Genomic DNA, 27,058 nt, shown 5'->3' with positions numbered 1-27,058 from the left:
TTTAATCCAAATAGCTTTTTCATACATCATAAGGACCCTATACAAGCTCCACTGCATCAAACTGGTTTACCTCTCTTAGTACTAAAAACTTTAATATTTGCTTGAGTTGAGCAGATATCGCTCAAATTGGGCAACCTGTAATCATCAAAAAAATATATAAGTTGTTGTTTGATGAGTTTTTATGATATTCAATTAAGTCATTCAGCCATCCAGAATATGTAATAAGTTCCAACTATCAAGATAATCATGTAAATTATGAAGAAAATTCTGTTCACAACCAAAGCCGCAAAAGTCCAGTCATCATTTTTTCGCTCGAATTCATCCTTCCGTTTCATATAGTTCGCCACGTACTCAACCAGAGCAAATGCTTCCAATTCCTCAGAATATTCTAGAAATTGGTCTTCCATTTGACGTCGGTTGTTATGAGTCATTGCGTTGTGCCATTCCGCCATAGGGGGAGGGGTCAAACTTGTCTCGGTAATTGACCCGATGAAACTGGTTTCTAGAATTGGGGCGAATCCGACGTGAGGGGATTCGTGCGCTGAGGAGACAAGGCCACTGTCCGATTCGTAATCTGGCCGAAAGAATCCAGGGAAGCCCGGAGGAGACGAGAAAAGTGGACTGAAGTTTATGGGCTCTGAAATATTAATTCGATTATAAAGCAAAAGCTGCGGTGGGCTGTGATCAAAAACATTTTTAATTGCTCTCAAACGAAGTTTGTAGCAATTATATCAGTTTTTTTTATCGGTATTTTTTATGCGATTTTTCGCTTGACCGATTTTTCGTCTGACGCTTTTTGACTTTTCGTACTCAAAAACGGGATTAACAGGTAGCGCCCAGCGGGCATAAAGTGCTCTTAGAGCCTTCCAGCTCTGTTTCAGCTCAAACTGTTTTGGAGACTTATACTTATACTTATGGTGTGAGGGGCGGTTCTTAGAGGTTGAAAGCACCCCCACTGTTGACCCCCCTCCTTTTGCCCCACCCACCCCACCCTCACCGCGCTAATGCCCCCCACCCCAGTGATGCCCCGAATCAACCCCCAGTGACCCCCCCCCCCCTCCCGTGGCTAGCTACTGACGAACAACCGCTTGCTAAAAACGCAAAATTTTGCAATTTTTTTCAAGCTCTTTTTTCGATTTTTATCAGCCCTAGTTGTCAAAGAAACTCCTTTAGGGTTCGATAATAGGTTACTGCATTGTTTCTAGTTGTAATGGAATGGTTTCAACATTTTAATATCACGAATTTTAGCAATTTTTTGACAAAACGTGCAATTTTTTCAAATTTTTTGTATTTTTTTTCTTTATTCAGGTCTTTCCAGACCCAGTGGCCTGGAAACATCCTAAGGTGTTCGATAATAAATTACTGGCAATTTTTTAATGGCAATGGAATAGTTTTTCAACTTTTTACTATTACAATTTTTAGCAATTTTTTTTTAGCTTTTTTCAATCTTTTTTAAAATTTTTTGTAGGTTTTTAGAATTTATCAGCCTCAAGAGCCAAGGAACCTCCTCTAGGGTTTGAAAATAGTTTACTAAATAATTTCTAGATTAAATGGAATGTCTTGTAAGATTTTAACGTCACAAATTTTGGCTAATTTTCGATTTTTTTTTTCATTTTTTTTCAATTTTTTGACATTTATAGTCATTATTCAGATTTTTTGGGCCTCAATGTCAGAAAACCTGCCTTATGGTTTGATAATAAGTTACTCAAACATTTTTGTTGGCCATGGAATAATTTTCCGCTTTTTAATATCACAAGTTTTGGCAATTTTTTTAAACAAAGCTTGCCATTTTTTGTCTTTTTTTAGGTTTCTCTGGCCTCAAGAGACACGGATTTTCCTCTAGGATTTGATAATATTTTATTGCATAGTTATTAGATGTAATGGAATGTTCTTCAAGATTTTAATATCAGTAATTTATAATTTGATTTTTATTTTAAAATATTAATCCGGTGTGTGTTTTATGCAATTTTTTGCTTGGCCAATTTTTTGTCTGACCCATTTGACTTTCGTCTGCGGAAACGGGATAAAGAGGTAGTGCACTGATGTCCCTAAACCGTGGCTAGCTGTTGACGAAGCCAACCACTCGCCGGTCATTTGAGAGCAATCCGCCCGACGCTAGTCGGTTATGTTTTATAGCTGCGAAACTGCTGTAAGCTGAGCGGAGCTATATTGCGGTGCTCTTGGTTTTTTCCCCGCAATTCCAGCAATCTGCCGGCTGTGTTTTTGTCATTGCTATATAGCAATTGCTTTGAATTTGGAACTATTGGGTTTTGGGAAATATATTTTTTTCAAACATGTAAATTAATAATATAACCGACGAAAGGTTAGGGTTTACATGCCTTCAGAATAATCAGAAAAATTTATTGAAAAAATAAAAACTATACATTAATCTTCTGGTTATTAATTGATGTTACCCATTAAGCTGTTCGTTCTACTATATATAAAAACAAGACAAGAATGATCCTAACTGTCTATCTATTGGAAATATTTCATGCTGACGTTGCGTTTTTGTATGCTCCTCAAATCAAAGACCTTTTTTTCTGCTCATACTTTTACGTTCTTGTTATCAGCTGTTTTGTCCGTTTTGTTCTGTTTTATTTGTAGGCGGTTTGCACATTTTTTATGTCTAATTCAAGTCTGTGTGGAGTTTCAATATACTAAACTTTGAAACAATTAATTCAGCTGGTAGGACATGCGATTTGAGAAGGATATCACGACAATGATCGAATTTACAACACATATAGCACATATGCCCCAATTAATCTGTCGATTTGTACGCTGTATGTTTTTTGCTGACAATGTTTTTAAATAAACTCCACTGAATGACAAGTGAGACAGGACTTAAAATTTGAAAACTTGCAACTTTACTTCCAAGGGCATATGGTTTTTTATCATGTATAGTGAGCGAATGGCGACCTCAATAACTACATTTAGACTTGCACCAAAAGTCAATTTTGAGTCAAGGTGTGTTCCTAGATAACGACAACCCTCAGCAGAATTTTTAAAATTCCCGTTAAAAGTAATTTTTGGTTCTAATTCGTCCCTGGTAGAAAAATAAAGTAGTTCTGTTTTATCAGCCTTCAAAGTGCGTTGATTTTCCTTCGAGTAGTTGTCCGTCTTCAATAAAATAATTCCATTTTCATGATTTTCTATTACTGCCTCAGTGAAAAACAATACTGCAACTGTTGAAGATTTTTTGTTTTGGAATCCAAATTGCTCTTTATTCAACAAATTGTTTTTATCAATGTGATCCATATATTTGGAAAAGGAGAAGCTTCTCAAAAAGCTTAGCAAAAGTTGTTGTGACCGAAATTGGTGGACAGTTGCACATTTGTGTTGTTGTTCCTTTTTTGTGGATTGGTGTGACATATACATGTTTTAGAACAGTTGGAAATACACTGTTTTGTATACATTCATTAAAAAAAAATTGCAGATGAGCAGCAATTGCGTATGTTACCGCCTTTAAAGCCCACGCATGGACAAAACCTAGATCCGGTGATTTACTGTTTTCTAAACTGTCAATGGTTTTGTAGACCTCTTTCAAAGTCACTACTCTAAAATTGAATTTTTCAGAACAGTGATCCAACATATGGATATTGAGAGAAACCAAATCACCAGAATATTTGCCCATATCCTGAAATATTTATTAATTTCATTGCAAGTTGCTTTTTTGTCAACGGTCTTGGCTCTGTCTGTTTCAATTTCAGACACACTAATACCTTGTTTGTGATTTCCTAATTTTTTATTGATGAAACTCCATTTCTGCTTCGATGTTTCACATTGCTTTCTAAAATTAACAGAATATTTGTGATGTGCGTCTCTTAGGTTTCAGTTCACTAGGTTACGGCATTTTTGAACTTGCCGAAAACATCGTAGTTTTGAGAAAATTTGTTTTGATTGTACAAATAATGTTCCTCTGCTACTATTTTTGAGCTCCTTGGTAATGGAGATCCATGCTTTATCACTTTTTTGTTTTGTTTTATTGAAGAATCACAGATCTGTGTAGGTGCATGTTGATCAAGCACACTTTAAAATTATTCGTAAACGTTTGAATAATTTTTGTACTTTGAATAAATTTTGTACTTCGAATAAATTTTGTAAACATTTCGTCACAATTTTCCTGTTGATACATAGGTCGCCAGTCAGCAAAAGCCAAAACCCTGTTGAATTTCTCCCCCGAGATAAATTTCATATTTCATGTAAAAAAAATGTTTATCTTTGTTCCTCCCTATCAATTCTAAATTACTCTGATAAAATATGATGTAGTGATCATCGTCAGTGGGCGGCAAACAAACTTTCCATTCTACAATTTGGTTTTTTGTCATGAAGCAGTGATCGATAAGCGATTGATTAGTTTTGTTGATGCGAGTAGAAGTGTCCACAATTGTTGGGTTAAGTGCCAGACCAGTTGTAAAGTTATCAAGTAATTCTTTCTCTTTTTTATTGAATTGGTCAGTCTTGTAGTCACCAAATAGAAGAAGATTGTCACCAAATAGAAGAAGATTGTTAAGGAATATGCATTAGATACGTCAGCACTCAACTCGTTCAAGAAAAAATCGGAAAGATTTTTACTCCGATTGTACGAAATATGCACTAAACATTTATTTTTCAGAGGTTCATTAATTTTGAGCCACATTGATTCAAAAATATTTGCAGTAGCTATCTCAAATGCATTTTTACGTTTAACATTGAAGCGTCTGGGGATCCAAACTCTAACACCCCCACCTTACTGGACTCCTGTTTGTTTTGATCGAGTTTTTTGTCAGAAAAGATGTTCATTACTAATATTGAAATTAGTGTCCTGCTGCTCGGAAACCAATGTTTCGTTTACTAAAGTATAGTTTGCGAATCCAGTTGTTGAAGCATATTCGAAAGGTCTTCATAATTATTTTGTATGCTACGCGCATTTATGAGAAAAAAATGCAAACACTTTTGGGATGGATCTAGTACTTCATCAAAAGTCGACAACTTCGACGTATTAAAGGGTCAGCGATTTTTTTCAACATCTCGACCGAGGAGTAATGTTTTTCTCAAAACCAAATTGCAAAGAAAACGAACAGTTTTGGAGCGCAAAATTTTTTCACTCCAGCTGACCATCAATATGTACACAATATTGTATAACGAATGTTTTGCTAGAGTTAAAATGCTCCTAATGGCTATGAAGTGATTTTTGTGTAAAGTTGTCAAAAAAAACTACAAATTCTCATATCTTGAAAAACACTATTAAAAAAGAAATTCTCATATCTTACATATATTTTAACTCAAGCAATATTGCGATAATTTGGAATTTGTTGAGGTTGGATCACATTCTGTGCTGCATGTAGGTTGTTCAAGACTTTATAGTGCCGAACTTTATTCACAAGGTTTTTGATTCCATTTATGTTTGGGTGAAACCGTCATAAGAAATATTATTAACTGTAAGACTATTATCAAGACATTCAACTTTTGACCACGGATAGAGACCATGCAGTTCCAGACATATAATTTCCAGTTGCTCAGTAATCTTTGTAATTGTTACTAATTATTACTATTTCGACCATAACAACCGTAATGGACAGGTGAAATTTTCCAAGCAGCTACACGGTATGGTTTCATTTTTTTTTCAATTATCAACTATACCTTTCATTTGCATTGCAGCATCTTGCCCAGATAAACCTTTATCATTTGAATTATGTCCAGCGTGTAGTACTAAACTGTCCGTCATAGCCCCAGGATAATATGTTTCAATAACATTTCCAATATATTTAAGTGTTGCCGAAGAATATGAAAGTATTGCCGTTTGCTGCAAGATGTCTTGTTGATTGATTTTGCGGTGTGTGCTATCTGATATTAAAAGTTGCTTTGCAAAGCGCGGTATCACTCTCGGATAATTTTTTTATCTGGCGTTTCCATATTTTTAATAAGCGAGGTAAAATAATCGGGAACAATTGCTGTTTGATACTTAAATCAGCTATAGTAGAGGTGCTACAAGCATTAACGTTCTCATTATTTCACCTTAAAAATATCCTAGCATAATTGTTAAGGTTGATTCCACCTTTATTTTTAATTTAACCTAACCATTAATTTTTAATTTAAGGTACTTTTAAGATTTAGGTTAAGGTCTTTTAATGCAAAATTTAAGTTACTGTAACCTTTACTGTTAAGGTAATTTTTGGTTAAATTTCAGATAATTTAAGGTGAGGCAAAATTGCGTTAACGTTTCAGGTAAACTAAGATGACTTTTCAGGCAAATTTACTCTAACTTAATTTAGTGTACTGAGGTGATAAAGTTGTCATCACTCGTGCATCACTGATGCAACGTCTTCCAAGAGTTTCTTGCAGGCTCTTGCAAGATAACCATTTGTTTTGTAAGAGTCTTGCAAGTTAACTATAAGTCTTGGAAAATGTTTCAAGACTTTTGCTGTTGAATAGTTTTTATGTCTTTCAGTAGATCAATGGATTCTTTCAGGGTTAACAGAAAAATCATTTGTTGAAATTTTGAACTAATTTCAAAAATTAAAAGCTATATTTTACCGCAGATATGGTTGTGTTCCATTTCAGTCAAAACATTTGCATTTATTGAGGCATTTATTGAGACACGATCAACTTCAGCAGATGAAAATACACTTTCCTTAGTTTTTTTTGCTCTGAGCAAGGTATTTCCGGCTTCTAGGAGCTTTGAGAAGAATCTTGCAAGATACTCATTTGTTTGGCAAGATCTCGTAAGATAACCACTCGTCTTGGAAAATCTTTCAAGATCGCCATTTTTGACAACATTTTTGCAAGACAACCATTTTATAAAGAAATCTTGCGAAATAACTGTTTTTGACGCAAAAAATCTTACAATCTATATTTCTAATTTTTCAGCAAAAAAAGTCCTATAAACATAATCTTGTATAAAAAAATTTGTACGGTTTCAACTTGAATGTACAAATTTTTTATGCATCGACAAAAAAAGCTCATGATGAAATCAAATCAGCAAAAAGTGAAGTAAGTTGTCAGAAAACCGTCCTAATCATTTTCATGTTTCAAAATTTTTATTGATTATTTCATTTCTTGATTTTTTTTGTGTTTTCTTATTTTTGTGTTTTCTTCATTCTGTTTTCTTAATTTTTTAGTGTTTCTTTTTGGTGACAACTGAGCATTCAAGTTTAATTAAGCGATGTAATATAGTCCGAAGTTATATAAACTAACGCTTTTGGGTGTTTTGTTTTGCTCTCAGTTTTAGCAACCGCAAGTAACAGTGAAGGGCATTTCAGATTGCGTCTCTCGAAGAAAATTTGTTTAGATTGGTTTTTGAGTTATTGTAGAAAAGTATTACGATCTGCCGAATGGTAAAACAACACAAAAGGAGCTGCCAGAGGTTGGTTAGTCTTGATAACACATAAAAATGAGAAATGGGTTTCGTTATATAATTTTGGGGAAGTCTAGTTTTCAACAGAACAAGCAAATGCTGAGCAAAAAGTTTGTTCTGTCCTTAGAATTCATGCATCACACATGTTACACTGTGATTGAAGAAATTTTTCGAGAAAAATAGACATTTACAGCCGGGAGGGAAATGTTAGACGTGGAAGCACATAGCAATGATCTATCTTTTTGTCGACTGATTTCGAAATGTGTTGTCCATGAAACCCAGCCGGATTGACTTCAGTATGTGGACTTTTTCTGTTTGAATATTTGGATGTCTTTCAGTCGACCAATGAAAACTTTGAACAAGTATTTATTCTGACTCACATACTCACATAATCCAAAATTACTCACGTTTAAATATCATTTTGCTGGAATGATCCAAATTACACCAAAGTATGCTTCTGCTCCGAAAGTTTGTTTTTGAGAACCGAGCACTCCAGATCAATTTCGCGATGTAAAACGGTTCAATTTTAGTTTAATTAACACAACTGGATGTTATGTTTTGCTCTCAGGGTTACCATCCGCAGGTAATGGTGAAGTAAAATTCAGATTGCATGGAAACAATCTCCCGAATTAAAATTATTTGGATTGCTATTTGATTCATTGTAGAAATTAATTACGATCCGTCACAAAATCAAACAACATATAAAAGAGCTGCTAGAGGTTGGTTAGTCTCAACAATATATAAAATTGAGAAGTGGGCTACAGGATGAGATTTTAAGGAAGTCAAGTATTCAACAGAAAAAGCAAATGCTGAGCAAAATGTTTGTCATTCCCTTAGAATTCATACATCACATCATTACCAGTGACACAGTGATTGAAACAAATTTACCCGAGAAGTGAACAATTATAGCCGGGAGAGAAACTTTAGAGTCAAAATCACTTGTTTTTGTTAACTAATTCCAAATAAATTTGTCCAGGAAATTTAGTTTCAGTGTTGTTGATGTCTTTCAGTCGGTCAATGAGAAATTTCAGGGTTATCAGAAGAATCATTGATAGAAGTATTGAAGTGATTTCAAAAGTTTCAGCTATATATTTTTTTTACCGCAGATATGGTTGTATTCCAATTCAGCCAAAAAACTTGCATATATTAAGAAACAATGAAATTCAACCATTGAAAATGCATTTTCTTTTTATCTTTTTTGCTATGAGCAACGCATTTCCGGTTTCTTGAGAAGAATCTTGCAAGATACACATTCGTTTTACAAGATCTTGCAAGATAACTATTTTGGCAAGAATCATGCAAGTTCTTGCAAGATAACCATCTGGCGGGGAGTACTCTGAAATATGTTTAAAATCGTTTTTCATCGGGTAATGCGTTGCCGGACAAAAGTCTTGCACAATTTTCTCAAAAAAATTGATAGAAAAAGTATTTTTAATAGCAAATTGAGTGATCAGGACAGGTACAACTTCTCATATCATTATTTAAGCATCCAATAAGTTATTTAGGACCGAATCTATATATATATATATATATATATATATATATATATATATATATATATATATATATATATATATATATATATATGTGTGTGTGTGTGTGTGTGTTAAAAGATCTCATGAAAAAACGTAACTTTCCGAACGGAACTATTAGCCTAAGAGATCAACAACACGGATCTTTTCACGTCTTGCCCGTGAAAAGGTTTCAAAAGGCGCAGTTTTTACTGATGATATCTAACATGTTATAATTTTCGAATGAAAAACCTTATAAAAATTTGCATGAAAAAAATTCGGAAAAAAGTAAAGTTGATTAACTTGAAATGCGCAAACGCTAATTGCCAAGTGGTATCAGCAAACACTCTGGCCATACGTGTTACTTTTGACCATAAGTCATATATGCTTTTACATCATTTTTCTCAAGAGTTTTTTCATTGCTGTGGATGTCTTGAGTTGAAAAATTATGTCCGTTTTTACGGAACATGTGAATAATTGTCCCGCCGAATAAGTTTTAAGCAAAACAATAAACACTTTTGCGCACAAAATTGTCTTAAAATGTTTTATGATATGAAAAACTTCGAGAAAGGTATTTTGTGTGTTTTTGATGAGCTTATTCACATATAATTCGGAAGGTCTGAACTGTTTTATAATGAAAATAGCTAAGAGTCCAAAGAGCTCTTAGAAATTGAAAATAAACGCAAAGCAGAGTGTTTACCTTTAACATAAACCATAGAGTGGCTAACACATTTTAAAATTAGTTATTTTAAAACCTGCAAATTTTATTAAAATAGGCCAAATTCTGAAAAAGAAAACAGTTTTTTGGAAACTGAATTCGCAAAATTCAATTTTAATGTGACTTGATTTTAACGTAACGATAAACTTGCCAATAGAACATGCAAGGATTTCTCTATGCATTTGGCGGTTTGTGGGTTCAAAGAATGCGAAATCCGCTCACAATTATTTGCCCCAAACTGTCCTCAAAAATTGGGGAATAAAATCCGCAGTATGAGTTTTTCCCATATACTGAGACCACGTGTTACTTTTGACCATAAGTCATATATGCTTTTACATCATTTTTCTCAAGAGTTTGTTCATTGCTGTGGATGTCTTGAGTTGAAAAATTATGTCCGTTTTTACGGAACATGTGAATAATTGTCCCGCCGAATAAGTTTTAAGCAGAACAATAAACACTTTTGCGCACAAAATTGTCTTAAAATGTTTTATGATATGAAAAACTTCGAGAAAGGTATTTTGTGTGTTTTTGATGAGCTTATTCACATATAATTCGGAAGGTCTGAACTGTTTTATAATGAAAATAGCTAAGAGTCCAATGAGCTCTTAGAAATTGAAAATAAACGCAAAGCAGAATGTTTACCTTTAACATATCACCATAGAGTGGCTAACACATTTTAAAATTAGTTATTTTAAAACCTGCAGATTTTATTAAAATAGGCCAAATTCTGAAAAAGAAAACAGTATTTTGGAAACTGAATTCGCAAAATTCAATTTTAATGTGACTCGATTTTAACGTAACGATAAACTTGCCAATAGAACTTGCAAGGATTTCTCTATGCATTTGGCGATTTGTGGGTTCATAGAATGCGAAATCCGCTCACAATTATTTGCCCCAAACATTCCTCACAAATTGGGGAATAAAATCTTCCCATATAAAGTTTTTCCCATATATTGAGATAGGGTGTAAACAGTATGTACAATTGAGTAAAATTTCTTGTTTTGCAATTTGGTACCGGCTCTGCGAAAATATAACAACTGATAACAACTTAGCTCGATAAAATTCGCATAAACCGTCTTATTAGATGTTACACGCTAAAAAATCTGGAATCACTGATCCTTCCCATTCCAATTTTTTTGTTTGGTGTTATCATTGACGAAAACATTTTGCCATTGTTTAGATGGGCTCATGGAAAAATTGGTTAGTTCTGTGCAATAACCCAACTTGTGGTTAACAAGGTTTCTACTTCAGCGTAGTTTTAGTACTGATGCTACTGCAGTGATAGCACGCCTGGTTGGGCGCGACTCTCTAAATAATAAGTTCAAGTTCTCTAGCAGTAAATATGGAGCTAATAGCATAAATGGTTTGCTATAATAGTTTTATCCTTGTAATTGGAAACAAAATCTCTGCACAAATTTACAAGCGCATTCTTTTGCAATTAACACGAACCTCCAATCTGTAGCAGTGGCTGACCATTATGTACCATGCCGGGTATCATTGGGGGGTCATCGTCCAGGGGGGAGCCGGGTATGATTGAGGCACGGGTGAAGTCGTTCTTGATTGAGAGTGCCAGAGGCTGTAGGGTAGGGGGCAGGGTTCCCAGTGATGAGGAGGCAACGGGGGGACTGTTGCAATACATCAGATGGAATTGTTCCAGGTCTTCGTGTTGTTGTCTGCGCTCTACAATATGAAATGGATGCCTTGAATGAGATTATGAGAAAAATAACTGCTTCAAAGACATCCAAAAAGATTGAAAAGATGCCCATCTAAAAAGTTGTAGATTGAAGCCTGTTATGCATGAAAGACTGTTCTTAGATTGTTACTGAGGTTGAGGAGCAAGGCCTAGGCAACCTCTGATTGGCCAATTAGGGTCAAACTCTTGAGGTATAGTGTGACCCAAATTACAGGGTATAAAAAGAGTTATGGTCGAATGATATAGCCTGGACCATAGTCACTCAGAGGGCTGAACAGAGGCCGCTTGGGTTCGCGAGTTTCGATCAGAGGGCAAGGTCAGGAAATTGTCCAATCAGACATCGCTTGGGTCTGGAACCTCAACCTGGCTATTGATAACTAAACTTATATATGATCGTCATTTTTACAGTTCAGTCGATATGTGGTCCAATTTTAGCCCTAAACTGTATTGAAAGCTGTAGATAATACGAGTATACATACCATCTAGTTTTGCCCTTCGCATGAATATGAATTTGGGGACAGTCTCTAGGATGAGGAATCGGAACCACTTTGACATGACACAGGTGTGGGGAGACCTCCAGTGCAGGTTCACCACAATCACGCAGAAGAGACTATTGATTATCGCCATCAATAGGCTGTAAACAGAAAGAGATATTTGGCAAACATATTTTTTAAGAATGCTCGAACCAGCATTTTCAACTTTCAAGACTGGTGCACGTTTGATATTTGCATCCTATCTTCAGACAATTCAAAAATATATTGATCAACTAAAAAAAAAGAAACAAATCAAACAAAAGCTGCGCAATCTTTTTCACAAAATAATGATGCGGAAATCTTTTTCTTTTCATTTAATTTACTGACCTGAAGAAGCAGTACTCAATCAGCAACGGGATACTATGAGCAGTCGACGGAATCAACCTCACAATGATCAACCATGGCATAATAAAAGCCAAGAAGATATTAGCTGTGATGTTCAATTTTGTGCCTCCATAACTGGGTAGCAGAAAGGTCAGTACACCGACAATGTTCAACATGTGCATGGGCGTTAACAGAGTTGCTTCGTAGAAGAGAGGCTTTCGTCTCAAATGGAAGGTGACAATGGCTTGAGAGTGGTTGTACCCCCCTGGGAATTCGATTATGTCAGCCACACTTGTCACATCCTGAAAACATTTCATAAATCACTCGTTTCGGCCATCATGAAACATATTCTTCTTTGTCTTCTGGAAAAAGGGGCTATCATTCGAGCTTTTTTTAAAACCGAACCGACAAGATTTTCTAAAAGTGGACCGCATCTTCTTCCGGCCGAACTAATCGGGGGATCCTACCCAGTTGAGGTGCCAGATGGGAACCAGTATATCCAAGCCGTCCCAGACGGAAAGATCTTATTTCCAGACTTTCGTGTGTTCACAAGATTTTTGTGCATTCATGTCCAGACTTTCGGGTGTTTTTTGATGTCAATTTGAACGCACGACGCCCACTTCGTGCGTTCGTCTTCGGTCTAGACATTCTTGCCTCAAACCTTCTAGAACTCAACCTGGGTATTTTTTGTTATTTGACCACGATACTCAACAGCCGTTTAAATGGCATTGCATACTTGAGATTTGGAATTCAAATGTTTCGTTAGCAAACTATTTGCAACCGATTTGATCACCATTGGATGTCATCCAAGCAGTAGGTATGGTAGTTGATTAATCATTTTCCCTGAAAGCATCAGCATAGTGATCTACTCAAATCCTACTTCGCCACTTCTAATTGTTTGGCTGAGACAAGATTAATTATTCAATTTTTGGCGACCAAAAGATAAAGATATCATAATGTCTCGCACCTGTAGCTCCCACTCCGTGCTTTCGTAGCTGGAGTCGGGTAGATTGAAGAGAGGTTTTAGGGCAGTCATGTTGAGCTGTGTGGAGTCATAGTTCATGGACACAAAGTGGAGTGGACAGTGTTGAGTGTCGTATGGGAATAGATTCATGTCCATCTCACACGTGGCCACATAGATACTTGGAGGTAGCCACGATATTTTGCCTGAAAAACACAAACGTGTCAACATTAACCCCATATTTGCGTTATTTAGTTTACTCTATATAGTATAGTTTCCATAATCTTTAAATGATTAATAAATTTAATGCCAGTATGTCAGAAATGTATTTTTGACTTCTATCATTGCTTTTCTATTTCGTTTAGACGATCGCTCGCGTTATTTTTTGTCGCAAATGAACACGTTAAATCAATGCTGCCGTGATTTTTTTAAGTGTCTGATTTTTTTATCTATTCTGTTTCGGCCCCCGAGCTTAGTATGGGCTTATATTTTTTACGCCCCAGGCGCACGTGCTATTTTTTACATAGTAACATGCTATATAACAACATATAATTTGTAACTGGGGGACGTAAAAAAACTGGGGGCGGGGGGGGGGGGGGGCAAAACATCTCCTCTCACCGTCTGGAGTGATGAGGACATTAGCAGGGAATGTGGGGTTGTATGCCCCATCTACATTGTTGAGTAGCATGACGTCAGGGAGCCAGACTGTGTCGGAGGGCACTCGGAAGCTTACTTGACCCTCGTACATTTCGGGCGGAAAAGACATACGCTGGTCGTACCTTCACAATAAATAAACCTAAGTTGTTAGATCGAAACCAACCATAACGTCAGCTTTCAGGTCAATGAGATTCAACCTGAGTTCAACCCAAACGGGGAAAAAGTAGGAAAATATTGATATGTTTCCTATTCATTCTTTAGAGCAGAATTCATGTTTTGAGAAGAATTGAATATTTAACTGTCCCAATGAAACGAAACTTGATACAACTTGAAAAGACATGCATGACTTGACATCTGCTGCAAAACTTGAAACATCTTGCCAAGAACTTGAAACAGCAACATTTCAGGGTAAATCTTGATAAGATCTTGGTATGACCTTATCAAGATAAACCAAGAAAAATTCTTTACAGCTCTTAACAAAATCTTCACAACTCTTGATAACATTTATTATCCTTTCTGGTCGCTGCTCGTTGTATTTCGTCCCCAGAAAACAAATTCTAAAAGAAAAACAAATTGAGTGGCAGTATTTTACACAGGTTGAGGTCCCAGACCAAATTCGCTTCTCTTCAAACTGACTCGAGCTTACATCTGTTACTTCTGCTCTCAAAAATTCCCGCAGTATAGGCTGATAAGAGGCAAACTCGAGTACAGTTTAGTTTGATCAGAGACAATTTTGAGCGCAATTAATTCCGATCAGAACCAAAACAAATTTATTCAATGCAAAATTGATTGCCATTTATTTGATTAAGATTTGTTGGCTCAACCAGGAACCAAGAGCAAAAATTTTACTTATTGGTTCCTGGTTGAGCCAACAAATCTTAAATCTTTCCAAACTCAGTTGTAATGGCTCTAAGTGAAATCAATAGGTTCAGCAACTAAAATGAGCCACAATTCCTTCAAATAAGGAATGAACAGCAGTTGAGAAATAAATAATTCATGCAACTCTGTCCACTTTTAGTTATTTTGCAAGAACCATGTGCATAATATGGAAAAACAGAAACTTTTCAGGGCAAACTTTTTGTTAGCAGTTAACGTAAATGCGCTTCAAACGTAAATGCATTTGCTAAAAATCAATCTTTATGGAATGAATTAACTAATGACGCTGAAAGACTCACTATTGCTAGGAATGATTAGATGAGACTATTTGGAGCGTAAGAGCTGAAGAAAGATTAACCCAAAGGGTAAATGCTCTTATTAATGACCATTTAGGAAGCAGGAAAATCTGATTAGGGAACAATTTAGGGACAGGACACACAGATCAACGCCAATTTTGAGCGCAAGTGGGTCTGATTAGAAATTTTTGTGCGTCTTGAAAATGAAATCAAATGCGCTTTCAGAGAGCAAACTTTTGACTGATCAGAAGTGGATCCAAATTAACATCAATTGCATAAAAAAATGTCACCGCGGCTTTCTGATAAGAGGTAATTTCCTTCTGTGATGCTCTGATCTGAGATCTGGTCTTGGACCTCAGTCTGGGTAGTGCATGGACTTTTTAAAAATTTTCTTAGCATTGTCTTGTCTTTTTGTTCAGACCACCAATTACTAACCTAAGTTATCTTGAAAAATCTGGGAAGATCAATTGTTGTCTACTTTTATGAAGAATGGAAAATATGGAGCTGGAAATTATCCTATAAGATTTTTGCAATCGTTTTGCAGTCCAACTCTACTTCAGTTGTACCGCAATATGAATATTTTCGCAGTAGTTGCGAAATAATATCGAAGCTATTATTGATATCACGGTGGTTTGCTGCAATTCAGCGGATTTGATTTTAATTAGATCACGGTCTTCTTTTTCGTTCTCAAATCTTAATAAATTTCAATGATTTTCGAAGTCAAATTCGAGTGCTGATATTGCTCACGACGCAAAAGGAGGTAAACTCGAAAGGTGAACAATTCTGTTTCATGAACTTGTATCACTTAAAAACTTAATTATCGAGAAAACGGGAGAAAACATGCAATCGAATTTTATAAAGCAAGTTTTGTTTCAGTTGCTAAAATTTGTCTTCCGGTCTACCATTTTTTTCAAGTTTTTGGATCGTCTCGTTTATCATGAATAGTTTTCATGAATGTTTCTTAGTCACGTCTAAGTTTAGCTGTTTTTCAACTGTATGAAGATTATTTATCATTAGTTCAGTACTTGTCTCGTTTAATTTTAAGCCGTTAGATATTTTGTTGTGGTCATTTCGTCACTCGTTAAGAAGTCAGCGAGTGAATATTGATCTGAATCATTACCCTCTGCTGTTGTATTTGTGAGAATTACATCATTTGTCACTTTCTTTTTTTGAATTAATCGTTTAATTTATCTTACCTGACTCACATCAACCAAAAAATTGATTTCTGCGCTCATTTCTTAAAGTTACTCGAAATTTTTTTTTCTCATTTGAATTGAATAGAAGTTACGCAAGCTATTATTCTTACTCTTACAAAAAAATTTTTCTCTTTAAATTTTTCTTTGAAAATCGTTTTTAAATTGAATATTGAATTTGAGTTCTAATTTTTTGGGACAATTGAAAGTTAGTGACTAGCAATCGAGATTTCTACAAATGACTCAAGTCTTTAAAAATCAATAGGTTACCTTAAAAAAGGTCAATAAAAGCTATGGAAAGAAATTTGCTGCTTTTTAAAGCTAAAATGATTTTCCTGCAATCCAAATAAAATTACCACCTGCATATTTTTTATTAAAAACTTTATAGAGTTCGGCAAAAATTTTGAGAATGGTTTTTAAATTGTTTAAACTGCATCTATGCAAAATTCTGAAAGTTTGTTTTTGATTTTCTTGTCCTTTTTAGAAAGTTTTTAGACTTAAGTAAAGCTCAAATTGCTCTAAATCTAATGCAATCTGTTTCCTAAGTCTATAAGTCTGCAGGGTAAAAACTTTTCCTGAAAAAAAACTTTCCGAGTCCTAAGTGTATCAACTTTTTCATTGTTTCCATGATTTATTTTTTTGTCAAATTGAGGTTTATATTTCTCTATAATTTTATTAAAGTGCTCCATGATATAGGCAAGATATACCTTGATAAGTGTTTTCCTTCAACAAGACCTTAGCACTCCACTCCTGAATCAATGACGACCATTTCTTAACAATAGTGATTTATGTGTTTGATTCAGTTGAGGACTATTGTTTTTTAGATGTTTTCCACGAAGCAGTTCAATTAGACTAAGACTTCTTGTGTTCGGTTATTTACAAATGAGTGGGGACAGTAATTATCCTGAAAGCTGAATTGTGACTAAGAGCTAAGATAATGCCTGCCTTTTTCCTGTAATTAACGATACGGCAGTTTGTCGTGAAACTACACGCATTTTTAAATTTTTACTGCTTTTTGTTTGGCACCCGATTAAAATATTTTGTTGAAAATAAAATCAGTTTCAGGTAAAAGCAAGAGCTAAGAACTCTGCTGTTAAGAACGCGACGAGATTTTTTCGTCTCAGAAAATTTGCCTTACTTTATAGTAAACATTGAGACATCGCTGGTTTTCGATTAAAAATTCTCGATAAACAAGATTTCAAAAGTTTTCTATCATCGGACTTGAAAAAAGAGTTTATCAAAACCCAATTGACAAGGTTTTGGAGATCGTGATTTTTGCTTGCCTGTGTCGAAATATGAGCTCATATAGGAGAATCATTTTTGTAAGGAATGCCCTGAAAGTGAGGAACTTAAGTTTCCATTTGTCCTAAAAAGTGGAATATTTAGTTTTATGTACTGATAGTACTAGACAAAATTATTTTCAGCTTTTGTTAATACATTTCCCACAAAATGCGACAATTTTTTACTGCATTTTTTACATAAAGTCCTTATTTTGAGAAAAAATAAGTTCAAATTTAGCAGATTTTTTTCATAAACTCAGCACATCTCTGGCAAAAATTGGCTCAACAGAATTTTCATGCAAATTCCGCACTTTGAAATTCCAGTACATATTACTTCATTCAACATTTAAAAGTTACCAAAGCTTGTTGCTTGTTGCTTCTAAATAAGCATAATTTATATAAAACTAGAGTGCAATCTTTACATCAGTTCTAATTTTAAGAAAACAGCTTATTCGCTGTATATTAAAACTTTTGCTCAACTTTTGGAATTTTTCCAATTTTTCAACACAATCTTAATATAAATTTCATAAACGTCGAAACACTGCCAAAACTCAGTGGTTCTAGCATAAACTCACTGACGTAAACTACTATATAAAATAAAGTGTGGAAATTATGCAGGAAATCAGCTGAAAGTGTGTATGCTAGTCAACAAAAGTAAAAAAAAATGCAATAAATCCGCTGGAAGAAAATCAAAGTTATGTGAAACCTGCACTGAAGATTTTGCAATTTTGTATGCAAGGTGCTTAAAAATCATTACAAATAGTTATATCTGTTTTTTATTGCAAAAACAAATGAAATTGTGCTTAATACGTGGAAAAAGGCGAAATGGTTGGGGCGCTGAATGATTTGTTACAAGTGTGTTGAAAGCGCGGAGAAAACATGTACGAAATATGCGCTGACAGCCGCTCAAAATTATATATTTTTCCGATGATAAATCTTACATAATTATCCGCTGAATTGTTCTATATTTACGTAACAAATACTTTGAAAATTAAGCGCAGTAAGCGGATAATTATGAAAGGTCTATCCGTCATTTATTTTACTTAATTTGCATATTTTTAAATCAAAATCAGCACTACGTCCTTATTTTGAAAACCCAAAGATTTCACGTCATTTATTTTCAAAAGATCAGGACTTGGCGTCTATTTCCAAGTCCTAAAACAACTGTCTATGTGGTTTTCCTACTCAAAAGTGTGATATCTAAAGTTATCCCTACCAATCACATTGAGGCCATAAACTGAGCTTAATGGTCTGGGATGGTCCATCCACGGCCACAATTTGTGCCACAGTGAGACTGAAGTCGACCTGCACTGGCATTCCCCCCTCCGTGGGGGGTCTGGATTGAACCAGATACTTGTGGTACGTGTCATTCTTGAACAGGTATTCGGCCAGTAGGTACTCATTGCTTGATGAGTAGTGAAATAGACACAATGCGAAGAGAATAATTGACAGTAAGTAGTTCGGAAAAAGATTCATTTTGACATTTTTGTTGCTGTTGTTTTAATCAGTTCAGTTCAGTTTTTATAAATCAAATTCAAAGAATACAATCAACGGAAAAATTTTGAAATCGAGATGTGGTATTGTAAAATCATCAGAATGTCGCGAATTATGATAAATAGGAACAATTACAGTAATTTTTTTAGTTAGCTCGCTTGTTGAAATACAATTTGAAAAAACAACAAATAAGGAATCATTAACAATATTTGAAATTAAAACATTTTTTGCTGTACCGAATCCGAAAAATTCCAAATTTGGATGTCGCAAAATCAAGCCTTTTAGAGTTAAGTAATAATCACACGTCAAAAGCTGGCACAGGTATAATGCATTTGACAATGTTTAACACTGTTGTAGTTGAGTGAGTTGCCCGTGCTGGGACAGTTTGTCTGTGTAAGGAATACTGTTGATTTATCTCAAGACTTTTCCACAAAGTTATGAATATTTGAGTTAAATTGAAATCTGCTGAGAGTTGTGTTCACTTGAGAGTGGGCTAATCTGGGCTGGATTAGCGCCCGGTAGGAAGTCTCCCGTTTTATCCATTTCTCTCCTCTTCAACCCAACCAGCCCCCTCCCCCAATCCGCCCCTCGCTCTATTCGCCCCTAACTTTACGACGTTCATTGCTTCTTATTGAAACAGGTTTGAAAGTCAGTTATACACGAAGATCTAAAGGCATGCGGCTCGGTCTTAACTAGGGCATTATGTCTATTAACACATGTGACATCTTGTTTTGCAAAATTTTAATAGAAACAGGAATTTTCGAAATTCAAGAATTTACGAAATGCTTTTAGTGCTTTTTCAGTGCCCTTAAACAATATTCGGCTGCTCTATTTAGTACTTCAGGTAGGACATTCAAGAGTCATTCAAGTACAAATCACGAAAATAATTCTGAAGATTTCTTTAAACAAACAGAAGTGTAATTTCAATTTGAATTTGATTTCATGGTCCAACCAAAAGAGTAATGTAGTGCAACCCTAAACTGATAAAAAAGAACTCTCATGACAAAACTTTGACAAAAGGGCCATTTTAGATGTGGATGTTAACACGACCGCTTTTCTTAATTGCTCTAAAACGAAGTTTGAAGCAATTATTGTCGTCCTGTATGTCTTTTTATACTGAAGTTTTGCTTGGTCGTTTTTTTTTGTTTTAGGATTTTTTTGGCTCGCTTGTGCAAGTTGATATTTGATCCATGGATACCAGTTCCCTGTGTAACTCTTTTGGAGCACTCTCTCGAATTGTTCTGCTGAGGAAGCGGAACTTCATGTTGTGTTTTGTGACTGTAATGTACTTTACTTTTATGTTGCAAATCGTAATTTTATGCTGCTATAATCGAACGAATAATGTACGAACTATAAGTCACCGATTTGGATAAAATAACCGCCGAAAATGATCTGATAGGCACAATTCCATTACTCCGGTGCTAAATATCTATTGAAATGGAATTCAGGTGTTATTTATTTTTGTTTCAGGAATGGGAAAGATACTCGGAAAGCCTACAAGCCGAAAAGTCACAATTGAGAGCCCAAATTGACACTCTTCAGTGTCAGATACAGCCAGATTGCTGCTGTACTGCGATACCATCAGTGGCTCTGGACTCGTGTACGTCCCTGCAGGGACCAGGTGTGTGCTGCACTGGTGCCATGGAATTGCTGAGCAGTTGGGCCAATGAGAAGAGATGTCTGCTTGGAACCATACACAGTCTGAAAGAACTAATATCCAAAGTCAACAGGGCTGATTTTGGGGTGCGCTAGTGATTTTTATTTTAATTTTTTTGGCAAGAGGCGATTTTTTTCAAGAAGTCATGATAATTTATTATAAACAAGCAAAAGAATTTGAAAAAAAAAACATGCAAAGCAGTCCTGAACTACAGTTCAAAATTTTTTCTTTGGCTAAAAAAAACGTTTTCTCGACAGTTTTCTTTCGTTTATGTGCGGCGATTAGACTTCTCTGTTTTTGATTTCGATGATTGGGTTTTTGCTAAACAATTATCAGTTCCTAGCAAAATTATAGGACCAGTTTTTTTTTATAAAAAACTGGTTCCATTCTCGACCAGAAAAAAACTATCGAAACATCAGAAATCAAATGGGCGCACGTCAACAAAAAACAACTATTCGGAAAATGATTTTCTCAAAAAACAGAATGAACAATTATACCAGAAAACCAGTCTCCACTTCTTATTTCGGCGTTCATCAAATTGTTTGAACGGATCTAAGAAGTTTTTAAAAGCTTCTGGAGGCGATTCGATTTAGAAACCTCGCCACACTGCCTGACGCTATCAACTATGAAATTTCCAACAACAATATCAACATCTTCAATGAATTTATATAAGTTTTTTTCTTAGTTAACTAGAAAAAATTCGGAGTGGAGTAAAAATAATCAAATAATAAAGCAAATTTGAATTTATCAGAACTCTTTGAAACATCCCGTATGTTTCAACTAAACGTCTTCAAGAAACTGCAAATTTTAAAAACAAACTTAATATTTCTTATTTTACATTTATTGTTTCAAAACAGTAACTGCCCCAAAATGTTTAGTTTATTTGCAGAATATTATATTCATCTAAGATCCCCAGTGTTCAAAACACCAAAATCTATATCGTAAGCTTTACTTCCTGTGCACACTACATCTTATCGGACTGCTTAACATTTAAAATACCAGCGCTAAGGTAAATATAAGAAAGACAACCTTATTGAAAAATCACCAAAAAATCATTCTGTATCAAAATAACGTCTCTTGGTTCTCCGATACAAAACTTCTACTTTGAACTAAAACAAAATATCCTTTTTCAAGCTCTACAAAAACATCAACGATTTTTGACTTAAAGAGCGAATAAAATCAAAGAAAAAATAAGAAACTACTAGTTTTTTTGAAATTTCTTGAGCATTAAAATGTATGCAGAACCCAACAAAATTGAATACATGTGAACGTAGCCAAAAAATTCGATTGGCAACTAAGCCCTACCCAGGTTGAGGTGCCATCCGGAAGTGACCTCTGATCAGACCAAATCCAATGCACACGGTGTGTTCCCAGACCAAAATTACAGGGTCTGGGATTTGGTTCAAGCGCACAATAGTATGATCAGAGGTCACTTCGGTCTGGGGATGGTATGATCAGAGGTTACTGCGGTCTGGGATGGTATGATCAGAGGTCACTTCGGTCTGGGGATGGTAAGATAAGAGGTCGCTTCCGGATGGTAATGGTCTGATCAGAGGTGGATTCAAGGAATATTAGTCTGATCAGAGGCCATTTCGTGCTGATTTTTTTTTGATTTTTTGTTTTTTTACCAAGAGATGTTGGCTCTGCCAAGAGGCAACAAAAAGCAGCATTCTGATTAGAGACACATCTAGAGTCTGATATCCTTGATCAGAAACAAGAGTGTACAGATGATAGAACATGCCAGTCCCCTTACAAGGAAATTTTGTTTAACTGTAGAATACGATGTTTTATATGGAAAGCTGTCTAAATTCATCCATTGAGTTCGAAATATGCACTAATGTATGCTAAATAATTTTTTTCTCAGCAGTTGGGTTATCTTTTCGTTAGCATTAATACTTTTAGAATGGTCTTATCCTTGGATGAATTTAATAATGCAAACATCATTTTGTATGAATTGAATATATTATAATAAAATTCGTGCGGTGAGGTGATTTTGAGCGCACAATAGTCTGATCAGGAGTGACTTTTGAGCGCACATTAGTCTGATCAGAAGTGATTTTGAGCGGACAATCGTCTGGACGATGGTCTGGGTTTGGTCTGGGCCATGGTCTCACAATCGTCTGGACAATGGTCTGATTTTGGTCTGATCAGAGGTCCTTTCCGTCTGGAAAGGTCTGATCAGAGACAGTTTCGAGTGCACTTAGAGCGCACACGGTGTTTCGATCAGAGGATACTTTGGTCTGGGATGGTCTGATAAGAGGTTACTTTCGTCTGGCACGGTCTGATCAGAGGTCACTTCCGGATGGCACCTCAACCTGGGTATGAAAAAAGGACATTAACTGAATTAAAGGGTTTGAAATGAATGTACATTTCAAAAGAGAGTGTGGCGCTGCTAACATTTTTTATGTAAAACAGTGCAATACATTTTTGAGTTTTTGTGTTTTTGCTGAAAAAATTGAAATCTCGTCTGCTTTGGGGTCAAAAAAAAATTCTGCTTAAGACCAGTGTCAAAAAATTATTCAAATCCCAGTTAAACAACTATACGTTTCTCAGAGACTTGAAGAGTTCTAAATGTCTTTTTTTTAACAAAAACACGCCCTCTTCTGCAGACAAAAATTTTCCAATTACACAAAATCTTCATAATTTAATCAGCTTTGACCTTTTTGGAGAACAGAAATTCCCAAAAGTTTGTTTGAGATACAAATCACTTTCTGAATACTTTTGGGCCTTTTATATTCAAAGCATTTTCCAAATTCTTATTCAATCAAAATAAACTTTTTTATTTAAACTTAGCGCCTTTTAATGATTTATTGCACATTATCGCACACTTTCTTCGCATATTGTAAACTTTTACTCACGATTTTGAAGCTTTTCTCGCTCAAATAGTTTGATTTCCACAGTTGCTATAATTGAGTTTTGTAGTCTGAATTTTGCTCAAAATTCATAGCATAAAGGTGAAATAATGTTTTTGGGATGTTATATTTTAAGTAACAGATCTCTCTCAGTGTTAATTTTAAAAAATCACTCTTGAAGAAGACAAGCAGAAAAATGAACAGTAATGCGTATTAATTGGAGGGCAAGGTCTAGTAACCAGAAGGTGGCAGAGATCTCTCTTGAAAGTTAACACAAATTTAATTAGACAAAAATGTTTTCCTGGCTTAGGGCATGGATGACTGGAGAAGAACTCTGTTGATTGCAGTACAGCAAGTATTCAGCAAAGAACTGGGTCACTTGTACGCTGAGAAAGTGCTCTTAGGGGCTCTTCTTCCCTGTGGGGGAGTGGAGCAGTGGAACGACATGATCAAATTTGACGAAAAGTTGCAGGTAGACTTTTTCATTCCTTTCGTGTGGTCTCCTTTTGTTAAAAGTAAAAAAGAGTATTGTTTCTATTAAAGGCAAATGAAAAACAGCCCTGCGGGCCGAAGAAAGTTGACAAAAATTATTTATGATGAGTGGTAACTAGCGTTGAAAGATAGAAAGTTCACCGAAAAATTTACACTCACATACACTTATAAATTGAACGCTTTCTCCCGCTTGTATTACATAAATTTAGCGTGGGTGATCTTCCTTAAATTTAGGGTTTCTAAGTGTTGATCTTACATTCACTTAGCGTTTCCAAGCAAAGATTTTACGTAAATATAGTGTTTTTTAGACTTGACCTTACCTTGTTTCAACGCTGATAACTGGAATCACTCACCTGTTGTATGCTTTTTGCCTCTTGTACTGTGTATACCTTATTTTGATTCCAAACTGTATTCTTTATAAATCGGACTGTAGCATGACTTATCTTACATGGCGATCAATACGTTGGTTGGTTGATGCATTGATGGTTGTAGCACCACAAGTTGTACCAGAGAAAATTTGTATTCGAATTTCCGTGTCCGCAGCCACTAGTCCCCCCAGTTCCAGTTTTCTTGTTTTTCGTGCATACTTATCATCTAAGATGAGCATAATAAAATGCTAGGCCTGAAAACGTCTAGAATTTAAAATTCAACAAAGGGCGGTCAGGCCCTAGCCTCTAAATTCCAACATTGAAAACAACTCCTAAATATTGTTTCCTCTAAAGTAATGTTTTCTCTAAGTTAGCCCTCTCAACGACTTTAAATCACTTAAAGACCTTCTGCCCTAACAAACTTACTAAGGAAACGGACATAAACCTATGCTAGCGAAGGTTAACTTACACCAGCTAAAATCTAGTACAAATGCCTAAAAGAAAATCACATCAAAATACGCCTAATCTAGGTATGGATTCTCTGTCCTATCAACAAAAAGGAGGTCATATAGTTAAAAAATTAAAGTCAAAAAGAAACTCTGAAAAATATACAAAAATTGAGCGGTATATATATATATATATATATATATATATATATATATATATATATATATATATATTCATATATATATATATATATATATATATATATATATATAATCTGCAAAAGTAAAAAAAGAATTCTAATCAGTTCCCAGAAATATTTTAATACTAATCAAATAAGAAACAGCCCGTATAGTTAAAAAAAAGTTGATCCCCTAATTGAAAATTAACCTCTGAATTTCAAAATGAGAATTCTGAGTTTCAATAAGGGTTTTAAATTTTTTCAGTTGCGAAAAAGTCAGAACTGCCATTAATCATCAAGACCAATATTTGCTGATTAATCCGACTTTTATTCAGCCATTGTAATTTAATTCAAATCAATTTCAGAACTTCTTAGAAATAACGCAAGATTAGTACTTCTGCTATAGTTTTTTGAGTTTTCTTAATTTCCTAAGATTAATCCAGTTTAAAATTCCATTTCTACATGACGTAGTTTCTTGACCTGAGATGATAATGAAAAGAAATAGACAAAGAAATTGAAAATAAATTTTTCTGTCCCGGATTTGACACTGAAGTTATTTTTTTTTGTTTGATAAAGCTTCAACTAATTGATAAGAACATGAGGGAGAGAACTTTTTATCTACTTTGGTATAATTGACCAAAGTAGATTAAGTTGTTCTTTCCCCCAAGAAATACCTAATTTGTAAACCAAATAACCAAAATTCAATGAATCAGTTTAGATTTTCTTTCGTTTCACTTTATTTCAAAAGTTGAGAAGAAAAGGAAAAAACATTTGATTGTCAATTTGATATTCTCCAAATTTATTAATTGTTTAGCCAAGAGTTTTCTCACTTATTTTTCATATTTGCTATTTTCTTTTTTGCAAAAACTCTTCTTTTTATCAAAAGCAAGAACAGAGTGCATCCTAGATTGAAAAAGATTTGATACAAACTTAAAGTAATTGAAAAAGCATCAGAGATTCTATTTGATTATTTTTTTTGTTGAATAGACCACCTTAATCTGTCTTCTATTCAATTTTTTTCTGCTAATGAAACCCGCAACGCAACAGCAGCATCATCAGACTTTTTTTCTGACACTTGAGAGAGCGGACCACGACAGACTACCAACATAAATTCTAAAAATAGTTTTTTAGTTCAAGTGCTAAAAATGATTTTTTTAAAATTTTTTGAATTATAATATGTTGCCTGCAAATCAGAAATCTTGAAAATATATAAACCGTTGACTCAATTTCTCAGGATTTTGCAGTAGACAGCTCGCGTGTCTCTCCGTAAAGTTATCAGTCGGTCAAAATCGGCTCAGCAAGAAAAAATTGGCAATTTTGAACAATGAAATTAGAAGTCGTTTAGTACCGGCAACCATTTTCTTTCATCAATCACGTGTTTCCGATAGAAAAATTGTTTGCGGCATGCGTCATCGTTAACAAAAATTTTACTCTATTGTTCAATTCCTTTTGCTTAGCGCTCGTTTCTTTTTTTTTCTAGTTTAATCGACTCATTTCTTAAAGTTTCCGCTCAGCTGAGGTATGGGTCTTATCTTGTTCCAAAGACGTCAGACTTGGATCTGATTCTCCTGAGCATTCGTAAGTTGAAAACAAAATAATACCAATACCTCTGCTGAGTGGAAACGTTAAGAAATGAGTCCAGTAAGCTGAATAAAAAAGAAACAAGAACTAAATGAGTTGAAAACTATACATAAGGAATTGAACAATATCAGACCAAAAATTTTGTTAACGATGACGCATGCTGCAAAAAATTTACTGAAAACAAGTTACTAACTTGTGCTGCTAACAAGTGCAGAAAACAAGTTACTATTTTTTCCTCTCATTTCCGACTTGCTCCCCATTTTCATCTAGTTTGATGTTGAAAGTCATAATTGGCATCGAGTGCCACCTCAAGACTAGATGTGGAGTTCTTTGAAATATATACTCAGCTCTTTCATAAATTATGTGCTTACATAGGCTATGGAAAAGACCCTCTGGGAATCGATGGAGATGCTGAGAAGCGCAGATAGAGCTTCACTGGCAGCTGAAAATGCAGTACTGAAACAGCAACTGAAAGATATTGAAGCTTCATCCATGTAAGTACACAGATCTCTCAAACACCACTTAAATTGTATCCAATTATTAAGTTCTAAAAGCTCCCAATACTTGTCAATGTTTTAAAGATTCAACAATTTAAGAGTTGATTCTCTTATAAA

General features: G+C 34.9%; 2 protein-coding genes across 2 annotated transcripts in view; one reads left to right on the top strand and one right to left on the bottom strand.

The window, feature by feature from the left end:
- LOC142342772 (uncharacterized) overlaps positions 1 to 26,942 on the top strand; it is an 80,497-nt gene extending 53,555 nt beyond the window's left edge. The window contains exons 19-21 of the mRNA XM_075394326.1: positions 20,340 to 20,612; positions 23,689 to 23,850; positions 26,820 to 26,942. Of these exons, the coding sequence (XP_075250441.1) occupies positions 20,340 to 20,612; positions 23,689 to 23,850; positions 26,820 to 26,942 (558 nt within the window). The remainder of the gene's footprint in view (positions 1 to 20,339; positions 20,613 to 23,688; positions 23,851 to 26,819) is intronic.
- LOC142342343 (neuronal acetylcholine receptor subunit beta-4-like) lies at positions 162 to 18,851 on the bottom strand. Its single transcript, XM_075393642.1, has 7 exons — positions 18,592 to 18,851; positions 13,692 to 13,852; positions 13,080 to 13,279; positions 12,116 to 12,414; positions 11,735 to 11,889; positions 11,012 to 11,242; positions 162 to 637 (listed from the first exon to the last, which is right to left on the bottom strand). The coding sequence occupies exons 1-7, from the start codon at positions 18,849 to 18,851 to the stop codon at positions 198 to 200; spliced, it is 1,746 nt and encodes a 581-aa protein (XP_075249757.1). The 3' UTR covers positions 162 to 197.
- Positions 26,943 to 27,058: the final 116 nt, after the last annotated feature.

The sequence above is a fragment of the Convolutriloba macropyga genome, chromosome 7 (genome assembly GCF_964194025.1).
Source record: "Convolutriloba macropyga chromosome 7, txConMacr16.3, whole genome shotgun sequence".
NCBI classification, from domain to species: domain Eukaryota; kingdom Metazoa; phylum Xenacoelomorpha; order Acoela; family Convolutidae; genus Convolutriloba; species Convolutriloba macropyga.
This window is presented reverse-complemented; position numbering and strand designations above follow the sequence as displayed.